Genomic DNA, 15,099 nt, shown 5'->3' with positions numbered 1-15,099 from the left:
CTTTGCAGAATGAAGTATAAGAATGTGGCAAGTTCAGAAATCCAACTCCCTTATGGTAAAATCCTGGACTCTGATTTTGGTCCTGGACTCTGATTAGCAGAGGATACCTTCACCCCCTCTGAATAGAAGATTTGTTGGTTTTGCCATTAGAATATTGCTGTGTTCCTACACATCATTTTAATTGTGCAAGGGGCCACTGTGTAAAAGAACAGAAGCTGGGGAACTTCTTCCAGCTCACAGGATCAAGGAATATGCCTGTTTTGGGGCCTGCTTGGCAAAAAACATCTGTACCTGTGGCAGAATTCATGTGAAGCTTTCTTTATTGCAACATATCATCACGGAGCAGGTTGTGAATGGGTAGGCATAGCCCCTACCTGCCTCTAATAGTTGGAGGATACCAATGTTTACTGGACAATTTTGAATGGTCAAAAGAACTCACAATAACTTGTAACTCCACTACACCAAGTTACTTCTCCCTACAGAGACTCAAGTATTATACATCCAGGTCAGAGGAGTCCTGGTAGAAGTTCAGTCATAAGAACAATCTTTCCTGCAGACAGACCTCCTGGAATCCTAGGAAAGGACCTGAGAATGAGAGCCTTCTGAGAGAGCCATTGCTTCACTCCATACCAGGGTCTAATCATTTAGTCTTGTCCATCGCTGCTTCAGGTGTATTTCTCCTGAAACACCCAAATCAGCCAAAAAGGCAAACAATTCCCAGATAAGAGGACTCTTACTGGTTCAGGGTATGTGCATGGATGCTCCCCCTCAAGTTCTTCCTTAAATAGCCTCCCACGTACCCTTTATGGGGCTTCTACTGCACAATTTTCTCATGCCCTCTATTCACTATCAGCACTTCCTGGCCAGCAACTGCCTGCCCAGCTCAACACCTCCCCTTATCTCCCCCTAGGTCTCCAGAACTTACCCACTTTATAACTGAAAGTTATACTTTTCCCACCATCCCCAGCCCTTGGCAACAAGCACTCTGTTAGTATGAGGACAACTTTTTTAGCTTCCACATATAAGTGAAATCATAAAGTATTTGTCTTTCTGTGTCTGGCTTATTTCACTTAACATATGTCCTCCAGGTTTATCCATGTTGTCACAAATGACAGAATTCTACTCTGTTATATACGTGTGTGTGTTGGGGGGGGGGTTATATTTTCTTTATCCATTCACCCATTGACAGACACTCAAATTGTTTCTATGTCTTGTGTACTATGAATAATGCTGCAGTGAACATAGTGCAAATATCTCTTCAACAAAGTGAATTTATTTCCTTTGGATATGTACCTAGAAGAAAAGATTGATGGATTATATGGTAGTTCTAGTTTTAATTTTCTGAGGAATTGCCATACTGTTTCCCTTAATGCCTCTACCAGTTGACATTCCCATCAACAGTGTGTAAGCGATAAACATTACCTTTTCTCCTGTCCTTCTGGCTTTTTGATAACTGCCATCCTAACAGATGTGAAATGATATGTCATTGTGGCTTTGATTTGTATTTCCATGATGATTAGTAGTACTGAGCATCTTTTCATATACCCATTGGCCATTTTTACATCTTCTTTGGTAAAATGTCTATACAGGGCCTTTACCCATCTTTTAATTGGGTCATTTGGTTTTTTTGCTATTGAGTTGTATGAGTGCCTTATATATTTTGGATATTACCCCCTTACCAGATATATGGTTTGCCAATATTTTCTCCCAATCTATAGATTGCCTTTTAATCTTATTGACTATTTCCTTTGCTATGCAGAAGCTTTTTAGTTTTATGCACAGGCATACCTTAAAGATATGTAGGTTTAGTTCCAGACTACTGCAATAGAGCAAATAGCACAAAAAATGAGTCAAATGAATTTTTTTGTTTCCTAGTGCATATAAAAGTTAAGCTTACACTGTACTGTAGTCTATTTACAGTGTGCAATAACATTATGTCTAAAAAAACAATTCCATACTTTAATTAAAAAATACTTTATTGCTAAAAAATGCTAACTGTCATCTGAGCTTTCATCACATCATAATCTTTTTGCTGATAGAGGGTCTTGCCTCGATGTTAATGGCTGCTGACTGATCAGGGTGGGGTGCCTGTGGCAATTTCTTAAAATAAGACAGCAATGAAATCTGGCACATTGATTGGCTATTCCTTTCATGAATGATCTCTCTGTATCACGTGCTGCAGTTTGAGTGCATTCTACCCATTGTGTATTCTTGGTGCCTTTGGCAAAGATTTTTTTGAACATACATGGGCGACTTAAAAAAAGAGATAACTTTGAATTAGCTCTAATGACAAGTGTATATATATCACATTTGAATTTTTATAAGAGTATGCATTGTTTTATATAAAAAAAGTATTAAAGGCAGTTTATGATTTCCAAATTGCAGTACATTAATTACCCTTAGTAATAAGTAATGTACGACACATCTTTTTGAGATTTGGTGCTTTAAGTTACAGAAACTGATTCTCCTTATGGGGGTGGTCTATTTGAGGGAAAGTTTCTCTTTTTCTGTGGACAACCAAATTATGCCAGTGTATTTAGTTTCTAACAGTTGCCTGAGTTGTCATTTTCTCTTTAACTAAACGGGGGATACCCACAAACCATCTTGCCACAACAAAATCATAAACACTTCCCATGGCAGTCCTATGCCCCTTGTAGAGACTCTCCCCCTTCCTCTAAATCCCCAAATTTCCAAACTCTCACCTCCCCTGGTACAGAATTACAAAACCACGTGTGTCAACCTCACATCAGGAGTGTTAACTTAGTGAGCTCTATTTTCTTTGGAAAGGAGGAACTGTGAATGTAAAACTAAAGGCAGTTCAGATCAGGTTAACATGTGTCCTTGGCTGGGGGAGAAAAACCACCTCTAATTTACCATGATTAATATAGCACATTCTTTCAACTAGCCCCTGTGGGTCCTGGAGCAGAAGAAATGTTCATTTCCAGCATACCCAATGAGTAGAATAGTGGAATTTTTTTAACTGAGGTACAATTGCATGTTATATAATCAAGAGAATGGAAATTCTAACACTACAGATCCAAGTATTGAGGGAAAATGGGTCTAATCAATGAATTGGCATCTTTTTGGTAGCTCTTCGGTGTAACACTCCAGGCCAGTGACTATGAACAAAGTAAACCTTGCTCTTTTGTTAACCACCTGTGAAAATGAGGGCAAAAGATCAAGTAGGTCATGGGCAGATTGCCAGATTCTCTCTGATGAGCTAGAAATAGACGCAGCTCAAAAGTGGGCTGACCTCTTCCTTTTGTACTTCTCTCTCTCCAACGTATCTACACCTACTTAGATAATATTTATCATTCTTATTTGAATTGTAAATGCCAGAGTAACCTCACTTGAAAATTATGCTTTAAAATTTGATGAAATTATACACTCAACTTTCATTTCTTAGCTTGGAATATATATGCCCCTCAGCTCTAAATTTTCCGAAAATTTTGCATTTTTACCATTCTCTGTAGTCTTTTATGGACAATCTCCAATAGTCAAAGCTGTGCGATGTAAATTTTCATGGTGTTATGAGGATAATTTATTTTCTTTCATTCTAAGAGAAGCCAGGAAGCTATCTCTTTTCCAGTTGGGATGAAACTGAATATCTGGATTGGAAAATTCCTAAGTACACTGGGTATATCATGCACTATCATGGCACTGTGTTTAACGTCTTTTGAAAGTAGAAACCTAGTGTAAGAAATTGTCAGACCCTAAAATGAATGGGATGGAGTCCCCAGCAGCTCATATGCCCCCTTGTTGGGAGGTAGGGAGCATGAAAAGGAACTAGAAAAGTAATATTTGCATGGATTTATAAGTTTTTTCTATTAAAAAATTTTTATATAAAATCATCTGCCTAGCAGAGAACTTCCTTAATAGGATATTTGTTTTTATACGTAGTCTAAAATTGTGTTCTCTTCTATTTTGGCCCATAAGAAAAGGAAGGGAAGATTTCCTTATAAAGAAATGCAGGAAAACTGATTTGTACCAGAAAATGGAAATGCAGCGTAGCAGAATTGCTACCAATAATGCTTATAGAAGGGGGATGTGGAGTTAACAGTGGGATGAGGGATGATAGATGTTCACACACAAGTTTAAAATATGCTTCTAAGTAGTACTACCCTCTGCAGATGGTACTCTCAAGGATCAACTTCAAGATAACTTTAAGACATTAAAAATCAAAATAAATTTGTTGAATGAGATCACTTGCCTGTAGAGGTGAATAGCTCCAGGAGCTTTTCTGTTAATAGGTATCCAGGAGTCTCTCCAACACCAAATTCAAATTAGCGTGGCCTTGATGTAGCTCCAACAGAACATGACCGGAATCTGATTCTAACCAAGGAAGCTGAAACCCAATTAATTAAACTATCCCAGGTCTTAACAAAGACTGTGCCAAGAAAAGAAGGGTGGGCATGGAGCCTAGACAAGGAGAGCTGAATAAGCAGCTATTTAGTTATTGGTAGCATGAGTTCTGCACTGGCCAAGGAAGTCTTGCTTTGACTGGTTGAATTGAGTTTCCTATCTGCTAAAAAGGTTACCCTTAGAGTGGAAATGATTCAGATTTCTTACCTCCACTGAGTCCTAGTTTCCCCATCAGTAAGAACAGTAGGAGATAAGTTCCAAGAGGCAATAGGGTATACTTTGTATAGGATCTGCGGGCCACCATGAAGACGTGATTAATATTTTAGGGAACCGCAGAGGCTTCGGAAAGTTTTGAGTGAGGAGTGATTGGGATTATCAGGAACTAACATTGCAAAAGGATTAGAAGTATCAAATTAGCTAATCCATGTAAGGCCTTAGCACCATGCCTAGTCTATTAATAGTGCTCAATAACTGGTAATCATGATTATAATTACCATACTTCAGTGATGCTATCAAAGTAGCTCCTCTTCACCAAGACTAAATCATGAAGAAATAGAAAATCTGAATAGACCTATAACTAGTAAGGAAATTAAATCAGTAACCAAAAAACCTTCCAACAAAGAAAAGCCTTGGACCAGATGGTGTCACTGGTGAATTCTACCAAATGTGTAAATAATTAACATCAGCCCTTCTCAAACTCTTCCAAAACAAATTGAAGAGGAAGGAACACTTCGTAAATAATTCTGTGTGGCCAACATTACCCTGATACCCAACTTAGACAGAGGCATTGTAAGAAAAGAAAACTAGAGGCCAATATCCCTGATGACAATTGATGCAAAACTCCTCAACAAAATCATAGTAAGCAGAATGCCATCCACATGTTAAGAAGATTACACCATGACAAAGTGGGATTTATCCCTGGAATCTAAGGATAGTTCAACATACAAAATAGCAATCACTGTAACACACCACATTAACAGAATAAAGAGGAAAAATTATCATATCAATTGATTCAGAAAAAGCACTGACCAACTTTAACTGTCTTTCATGATGAAAATACACAACAGAATAGGAATAGAAGGAAACTACTTCAATACAATAAAAGCCGTATTTGAAAAACCCATGTTGTGCTCAATGGTAGCATCAGACCCAATGATGAAAGACTGAAAGTTTATTTTCTAAGATCAGGAACAAGACAAAGATGTTAACTTTTGCCCTTCTATCCAACACAGTATTGTTGAGTAGCATTCCAAATTCCAGTCAATTAGACAAGAAATAGAAATAAAAGGCATCCAAATTGTAAAGGAAGAAGTAAAATTATCTGTTCACAAATGATATACTCTTATATGTAGAAACCATAAAGATTACACACACACACACACACACACACATACCCCATTAGAAGTAATAAATGAGGGGCACCTGGGTGGTTCAGTCGGCTAAGTGTCCGACTCTTGATTTTGGCTCAGGTCATGATCTTGTGGCTCATGAGTTCGAGCCCTGCATTGGGCTCTGCACTGGCAGTGTGGAGCCTGCTTGGGATTCTCTCTCTCCTCCTCTTTTCCTCTGTAACCCTCCCACTCCCCCACTCTCACACACACATTCTATCTCTCTAAAAATAAATAAATAAATTTTTAAAAAGAAATAATAAATGAATTCAGCAAAATTGCAGAACACAAAACACATGGACAAAAATCAATTGTATTTCTGTACACCAACATGAGCAATCTGAAAAGGAAATTAAGAAAACAATTTCATTTACAATAGCATCAAAAAGAATAAAATACTTGGAGATAAACTTAGCTGAAGAGTCAAAAGACTTTTATACTATAAACTACAAAATATTGCTGAAAGTAATTAAAGAAGACACAAATAAATGGAAAGACAAACTGTGTTCATGGATTGGAAGACCCAATATTGTTAAGATGTCAGTACTACTCACAGCAGTCTAACTAGTCACTGTAATCCCTGTCAAAATCCAAATGATGTTTCTTTGCAGAAGTAGGAAAAAAAATCCATCCTGAAATTCATATGGAATCCCAAATAGCCAAAACAATCTTGAAAAGGAAGAACAAAGTTGGAGGTCTCACACTTACTGGTTTCAAAACTTACTACAAAGCTATAGTAATCAAAACATTGTGCTACTGGCATAAAAAACAAACACATAAACCAATGAAATGTAATAGAGAGTCCAGAAATAAACCTTCATATATATGGTGAATTGACTTTTCACAAGGGTGCCAAGATCATTAATGGAAAAAGGACAAATTTTTCAACAAATGGTGTTGGGAAAATTGGATATCGACATGCAAAAGAATTCATTTGGACCCTTACTCAAAATGGATCAAAGATCTAAATGTAATAGCTAAAACTATAAAACTCTTAGAGGAATGCATAGAGAAAAAGCTTGATGGTATTAGATTTGGCAGTGATTTACTGAATGTGACACTAAAAGCATAGGCAACAAAACAAAAAATAGACAAATTGGACTTTGTCAAAATTAAAATTTTTGTACATCAAAGGACACTATCCACAGAATGAAAAGGCAGCCCACAGAATGGGAGAAAAATATTTGCAAATCATATATATCTGACAAGGGATTAATATTAAAAATATTTAAAGAATTCCTATAATTCAACAACAACAAAACAACTCAATTAAAAAAAAAAAAAAAAGGCAAAGGCCTTGAATAGACATTTCTCCAAAGAAGATCACAAGTGACCAATAAGCACATGAAAAGAAGTTCAATATCACATTAATCATTAGGGAAATGAAAATCAAAACCACAACAAGATACCACTTCATTCCCATTATCATAGCTATTGTCAAAACAAATGAACAAAAACTTTAGAAACAAATGGTGGCATGAGTGTGGAGAAATTGGAGCCCTTGTGCATTGCTGGTGCATTTGGTACAACCACTATAGAAAACGATATGTCCATTCCTTGAAAAATTACGGATAGAATTACCATGTGACACAGCAATTCCACTTCTGGGTACATACTCAAAAGAATTGTAAACAGGGTCTTGAAGAGATATTTGTACATGCATGTCCATAACAGCATTATTCCCAGTTGCCAAAAGGTAGAAATGACCCAAATGTCCATTGACAGATGAATGTGTAAACAAAACGTGATATATACATATGATGGAATATTATTCAGCTTTAACAGGGAAGGATATTCTGACATGTTTCAACATGGATGAACCTTGAGGACATTATGCTAAGTGAAATAGGCTGGATGCAAAAGGACAAATACTGTCTGATTCCACTTACATAGGTACTGAGAATAGTTGAATTTCTAGAGACCGCAAGTATAAGGGTGGTTGCCAGTGGATGAGAAGAAGGGTAAATGGTGAATGGGGAGTTAGTGTTTTATGAATACAGAGTCTGAGTTGGAGAAGATGAAAAGAATTCTGGAGATGGATGGTAGTGATGGTTGCACATCACTGTGGATGTCCTTAATGCAACAGAACTGTATATGTAAAAATAATTAAAAATGTAAATTTTATCTTATGTATATTTTATTATAATAAAAAAAATGTAGCCCCCACTTCCTCTGAGTTCACACTCTCCAACAGATTTCTGGTTATCATTTCTCTTTGTGTATAATTTTCCTGTAGAGAAAATAAATGGATGGCTTAGTAAGCCCTACCCTGACAGTCCTCCAGGCTGACAACTAAACGGTCATTCAGATTTATACATCAGGCTCTTGTAAGCGTGGGTATCAAGGAACTAGGTCTTACAGAAGGATGACTGACAAAACTGTGTTTCTTGATGGCATAACGGAGACTCAGACTCTAAAAAGCAGTGACAGCCTAAGCCTGGGGTCTAGGGATATCTTGGTTACCACTTCTCTGTCTAGCAGCAAAACCAGCCTGTTACTAAAAGCAATGGTGTTTTCAACTCCAAGATAGGCCCTGTTTCCCTTCCTTTTTATAAAACTAAATGTTTTTCGTTTTATTTATTTGAGAGAGAGACTGAGCAAGAGTGCACAAGCAGGGGCAGGGGCAGAGAGACAAGGCGGGGAGAGAGAGAGAGAGAGAGAGAGAGAGAGAGAGAGAGAGAGAGAATGAATCTTAAGCAGGCTCCACACTCAGCAAGGAGCCAGATGCAGGGCTCAATCCCATGACCCTGGGATCATTATCTGAGCTGAAATCAGGAGTCAGATGCTTAACTGACTGAGCCACCCAGGCACCCCCCCCAAAACTAACTTTTAGTTAAAAATACCCAGGAATGATTTCCCAAACCACAATTACCTTCTCTTCCTGTGTCAGGCAGGCTACTTTGTTGAAGTAAGAACTAGATAAAACTTACCACTGCTGTAGAAAGACTTGCTTAGTGTGGGAACTGTGTCCTTACACTGCCAACATTTAAGGGAGAGGGAGGGAGGAGGAAAATAGCACCGTTCAACTAGGAAGCAAAGTTTAAAAGAATAAGGTAGAACCCCTTCTTCTCTGTATATTCCAGCCTCCCTTGTCTTCCCAAGGGTAGGAAAGGAGTCTCTTCCTTGTGCTCTTATGGTGTCTATTGTTGACCCATAAACCTTCTCATATTGCATTGACACCACCTGTTTACTGTATCTCCCACTGGAATGGAGGGAACTTCATAAACTCTGTCTTCAGTCTTTGTTTCCTCAGAGCTAGGGCTGTCCTGGCACACAGTAAGAACATGATAACTCTTGGCCAGAAAAATAAACAGCATACTGCTGTGTTTCATTAACTCTACAATCCCACCAGTTATTAGACACTTCAATTGCAAGACCACCAAGAAAGAAAAAAAATTACAATCAGAAGAAAACCAGGAGCCATAAAACATTCCAATTTTAGGGTTATTATCACCTTGATTGCAGGCCTGGAACATGGAAGAGATGGCCACAAAAGGATTGAAGACTAATTGATATCACTTCATAAATATAGATATGTGCACATACATCTACACCACCAAAAACCTGCTTTTTTAATTAGTTCACTTGGCCTCTCTATCTTCAGCTTTTCCTCTCAGACAAGGCATTGTTTCAGATTTTTAAAAATCACTTTCTTGTCTGAATACCAGGTAACTAAAAACAGATAGAGGGACTTGTCCCCATTTCTTAGCTTTGGTTATGTTCTGAGGCTCAGCTCTAAAAAAGAGTATTATTTGTTGTTTCCACCAAGGCAGCTTAAATGATGAGGATCAGTGTATCACAGTGGGAAGTACTTTTGCCTCCAGGCAAGACTATAATAAAATAAGCTCATTCGTCATCTGCCGAGGGAAAACATGTCACTACAAAATTACTAGGTAATGAAAAATCTGGGCAGTCTTATGGCACTTTTAATCAGAAGATCTCAAAACAGTCCCACACTATCATCAACAAAGTCTTGTCATCAGCAGGATGCAAAGTGGAAAGTGTCCCTTTCCATTGTGTTATACACCATGAATCTAAGTTGTTTTTTTTAAGTTAAGCAAATGAATAAAAAGCAAATAATAATGATGATGATTATATACATAGATACATTTACATACAAATACACATACACACACATGAAATTTTAATTTAATTGCATGTCTAGTGAGATCATGGACGAATATTTCATTGTAAATCCTCAAGCACCACACCAGTAATAATAAGGATCTGGGCTTCAATCATGGCTCTTCCTCCCTTCATGACCTTGGGCAAGTGTCCTACCATCTCTAAGTGTCAGTGTCCTTATTTGTAAATGGGACTCATAAGGATATGCACCTCACTGTAACTGGGGTCCATGGAATATTCCCTGTAAAGCAGAAATACGGTGAGTGCTCTATAAATATTAGATCCCCGCTACAGAAAGAACTACAATAGAGGCCCATTTACCATGCCCGCAGACCCACTTTCCGCCCAACAGCCCGATCTTAGTTTCATAATGTTTTCATTTCGCCACTGCCAGTTTGGTCTCACTTCCCTCCCTACCCAGTTTGGGACCTGGGCAGCTACTGTATTTACTACCGCAGGGTCCATTCTTCTTTTCCCCACCCACCTCACCTTCCTCTCTTCTTTCTATGATATCCTCAGGCCAGGATTGTTATGATGACCTCAGCTCCAGTCTTCTCAACTTTAATCCATCCTACATAGCTGTACCTGTTCATGAAATCCTAAGCATGACATTTCTCTGTTCAAAATTCTTAAAGCTTCCCCACTGCCTACTAAATTCAGTTCTGACCACAGCATTCAAGACATCCCACTTTTGCCTTCAATCTACCTTTCCAAGGTACCTCTCCAATTTAGCCAATCTGATGTACCTGTCCCTATGCTACATTCCCCCACATCATTTTACTCACACAATTTTCTTCTATTGCAATGTCTTCCCCTTCATCTCTACCTTTAAAAATCCTAACCCACCTTCTAAAAAACCAGTCTCAAATTCGACCTCCCCTGCAATGTACCTTTCCAACCTCCTTTCAACTGTCTCACGTGTGTCTTCTTTGGGACACTTATATTTCATCTTGCATTGAGGTTGTTTCCATCGTAAGGCCTGCCTCACCTCTGTAGTCTATCCATGCCTTTGCTCATACTAGTGGGCAATTAATATGGGTGTTACTCTGCCGTGTTTAATTGGTTATATTTGAATACACGTATTTACTTTGAGTCCCTGTATCACATATGCCACTAAAACAGGAAGATAAAATAAAATCAACCCTTTGTATGTGCTGCTGTATTTAGCAATACAGGGTGGGTCCTAGGTTGCTGGAATCAAATGGTACATCATTGGTTCCTTTAACATGCAACAAATAAAAACTTGGCCATGATGTCCACTCAGCTAACTACAGTACTACTAAAAATATCTTAATCTGCATGTGTATATAAACTGAAAATTGACCAACAAATGTTTTGGTTTTTGTTTACTTTTTGAGGTTTTGATTTAGTGGTGCTAGGGGAAAAACAAAAACAAAAACAAACCATTACAGTTCTTGCTATAACAGAGGGTTTGGTGAAATCCTCTGTCCAATCTCAGAATAGAAGGATGTAGAAAATAGAGCTGAGCTTCAGTAATTTAAGATAAGCATGTAAAATATCAAATGAAACTATTTTTAAAAACATGTTTTAACCCTATCTGCACTGTTTTGCAGTTTTCAATGCTAATGAGTCTTCTTGGTGACCAAGTCAGACAAAATATGTTAGACTAGATGGAAAAAAAATGATTTTTGAAAAATCAGAATGTCTTAGTAATGGATCCCCAAATAGTTCACAGTTTTTTAAGTCTGGTCCTAAGCTTCTTGACCAGGAATATAACCAAAAAATGCTCAAGAGGTATCTCTAGAAAACACTATTCAAGAAACCCTGCCTCTTGGGATTGCCAAGAACTTTGACATGGCTGTGCAGCTAAATCCAATCAGAATTTTCAACAATTAAAAATTCAGTAATACCTCTAAAAAAAATAGATAAATATATCAAGATTATGCCTTTTAAGAGCAGCAGCACTTTTTTTTTTCCAAATAACTTCCTTCTCCTGCCTCTAAGTCTTGGAAAACTGTCAGAGGAACACCCATATTATGAATAGTTTTATAGGTCGCTTCCTTTCTTTACTGCTATGCATAGGGTTCATCATTTCCAAATTTTCCCAGACTGCTTTGATACCATGTGATTCCTTTTAAGTAGGGGCAATTTCTTAATTCTGTGAACAAATCTTCTATATTGTGGGTTTTCATATAAATAAATTCATGTACCAGTTAAAGAAAAGAAAAAGCTTTCCCAGACTACCTTACCCTTAATCTTTTATTGAGACACCGTTGGCTCTGAAGCACCATGGGCAGTTAATTAAAGGCCAATTTTAGCCATTATTAAGGCCCCAGTGCTTATTGTCATTGCTTCCCTCTACATCCTTTAAGAACCTTATGAGAATTTAAAAGGCTTTACACACTTCCTCTCACTACTAAGAGTTCCCCTCAACATCTTATTCACCAATAACATTAACCGTGTTTGTTTCCTGAAGGAATCCACCAATGATCAGAACTCTCCTCCAACACTATTCCTTCTATAACAGCATTGGGAAAACTCACCGTTGGCATTTCAATAATTGATGGTCTGGGGATAGAAGTCTGGAAAGTAACTGCTTCACAGTCCGATTTACCTTCTAAGGACCCAGACGAATCCTCAGGGGTCTCAGCAGGCTGGTTGGCACTGTGATTACTTGAACTCAGATTTGCACTGCCATTTCTCTCTGAACGGATGCTGGAATCGCGCCTTTTCTCTGGAGTTCCTTCTTCCCCTCTCGAGCGACTTGGGTGCTGGTCTGCTTTGGCCGTGGGCTGAACATAGATGGTGGAATGAGGATCAGCTGTGCTGGGCTGATCAAAGGGCGCATTCTCCCTTGTATTCCCGAAACAAGCAAGCAGAGCTGAGCATGGAAATGGATGCATCCTTCTAGATGGAGATTTCAGTCTCTTGGTGAGCCTTGCTTTCCACGTGGACATGACCTGCAGTGAAACATTGCAAAGTTCAAAGTGGGGGAAACTTTTCCAGGGATTCAGATCACCTCCGGTTTCCTTCTAATAAGTATCTCCTTGTCTGAAGAGAAGGACTTGCTAGTGGTTACTCCTAAATACAAAATTAAGAGATGGCAATTCCACCCTCCTTAGGAGTCACTTAGCAGCCAACTCCCCTTCGGAAGCATCCATCCCATCCCGGGTGATTTCACGCTCTTCCTTCCTTGATGCCGTCAGTGGCTAAAGAAAGCTGCCTGTGAGGCATGTGTTGGCTTGGGTTACAGTCCCAAGGCCGGGCAGACGCTCCAGTGTAAGGTAGTGCCAAGTCAATAGACAGTTGCTTCAGGTTACCTTGGAGGCATAAAGATAACGTAGCCTGATAGCGTCCACCATAATAGCGTTAGCCCGTGTATCAATAACATCATAACAGCAACATAACCTTCTTCGGTTACCCCCTTCAAATATTGATTCCCCCAAACAAAACAAACACCACCCATTTATCCATCACAAACGAAGACCCCCAGAGGGTCCTCGACCCTGGCAGCTGTTTCATTATTAAAATAGGAGGTACGTTTGAATCTTTTGTCTGGAGAGATCCATGTTTTGGGGGATTAATGTTACGGGGACTTATCTGGATCTTTCTCCAAACAAGCTTCCTGGCTTCAGGATCCATATTACTCCTTCTGGTAACTATAAATGAGTCTTTGTTAATTTGTTTTTTCACTACCCATCTAGGTCCTTGATTAATTTTCAACAACACCGAAACAAAAAACGAATTAGCCCAAATGAACAATTAACACAAGTATTATGTGTGAATGCGTGTTCCATTCATTTACTGTATATATTACTTAATTTTAGAAAATAACCCCCTTTGGAACATAGATCTTCTCTTTTTCAGTGCATCAATATGTGAATGGTGAAAAATAACAAATTATAACCATATTCTAAGAATACGCTCAAAATTGAGATTTTTCCTTAGCCAAACATCTGCTAGAAATGTTAGAGAAATATAATACTGTAATGGTTTTACCATTAATAGTGACTTTCAGATCAAGATTTCAGGGTATATTACCCATTCTAATTTATTCATTTTCTCTCTCTTTTAATTTAATGTCAAGATGTTCTTTTAAGTCCAGACAGGTGGTGGATATTATAGCACTAATCCTCCATTTTACAGAGACAGAAAACAACTCTTTGAAATTTCAAGAGACTAATGCTAGGTTATACTGTTGAGAAGGGCTGGTAGAAAGTCCGAGATCACTGCTCCCTATCTGATCTGTGAGTCTCATTCAACCTGACAGTCATCAACATAACAGCTATACTGGGAATATTGCTCTGAATGGGCAGTCATAGCCAACATACACCAAGTCAGATATGGCTTGAGGAAGGCAGATACAGCATCAATGCAGACTTTGCTTTAGTCTTTACCAAAATTTAGAAATAAATGAGGCCTCTGGGTGGCTCAGTTGGTTAAGCGTCCAACTTCAGCTCAGGTCATGATCTCGTGGTTTGTGAGTTAGAGCCCCATGTTGGGCTCTGTGCTAACAGCTCAGAGCCTGGAGCCTGCTTCGGATTCTGGGTCTCCTTCTCTCTCTCTGCCTTTCCCCCACTTGTGCCCTGTCTCTCTTTCACAAAAATAAACATCAAAAAAAATTTTTTTAAATAAAAAGCCACCATTTTTGAGAGGTTAGCATGCAGCAAGCCTGTGCTAACTCAGGTATACCAGATTTCCCAGTCTTGAGAGATCATTCTCCTTTTAATATCCAAGTACAAGCAGTGTAAATCCCCCCTCCCCATGATAGCAAGAAGTCCAGGCTTTCAGCAGGCTCCCTCACCAAGTGTTTTGTCTCACTTCTACCATGGTTGCTATCGTCCCCTCAGGCAGGGTGACTCCAAGATGCGTCCCTCACATGGGGCCTTCTTGGTCCCCTCTCTACCAAGTATGTTTACAGTCAAGCGAATATGTAATGATTAACAATGGTTTAATGGTTTATTGAAGGCTTGTGGATGATAGGAGGAATTAAAGAGAAGTAAAAATCATTCCTAAACCTGGTCTCATTCACTCATTCATTTATTCCCTCAACTACATGCCAAGCACTGTCTAGAACTAGAGAGACCACAGTTAACAATGCAGCTTTCAAGTGGCTACAGTTGGTAGACTTCTGGGCAAAAAAGTTCTGAGCCTTCCTCAGACCCATTGTATCTCTCTTCTTGGCCCTGAGTTTGCAGCCCGGCCACAAGGACCACCTGGTCTCCCTTAAGGGGCACACCCAGGAACTCTGGCCAAAGTGCCA

General features: G+C 38.8%; 1 protein-coding gene across 1 annotated transcript in view; it reads right to left on the bottom strand.

Annotated features, from left to right (window-relative positions):
• FAM107B (family with sequence similarity 107 member B) overlaps positions 1-12,793 on the bottom strand; it is a 229,122-nt gene extending 216,329 nt beyond the window's left edge. Inside the window, exon 1 of the mRNA XM_019460734.2 lies at positions 12,380-12,793. Coding sequence (XP_019316279.1) covers positions 12,380-12,793 — 414 coding nt within the window. The remainder of the gene's footprint in view (positions 1-12,379) is intronic.
• Between the last annotated feature and the right edge of the window lie 2,306 nt (positions 12,794-15,099).

Source organism: Panthera pardus, unplaced genomic scaffold (genome assembly GCF_024362965.1).
Source record: "Panthera pardus isolate Hobbes unplaced genomic scaffold, ASM2436296v1 HiC_scaffold_6, whole genome shotgun sequence".
In the NCBI taxonomy this organism is placed as follows: Eukaryota; Metazoa; Chordata; class Mammalia; order Carnivora; family Felidae; genus Panthera; species Panthera pardus.
Note: the sequence above shows the minus strand (reverse complement) of the source record. Positions and strands in the feature narration are given on the sequence as shown.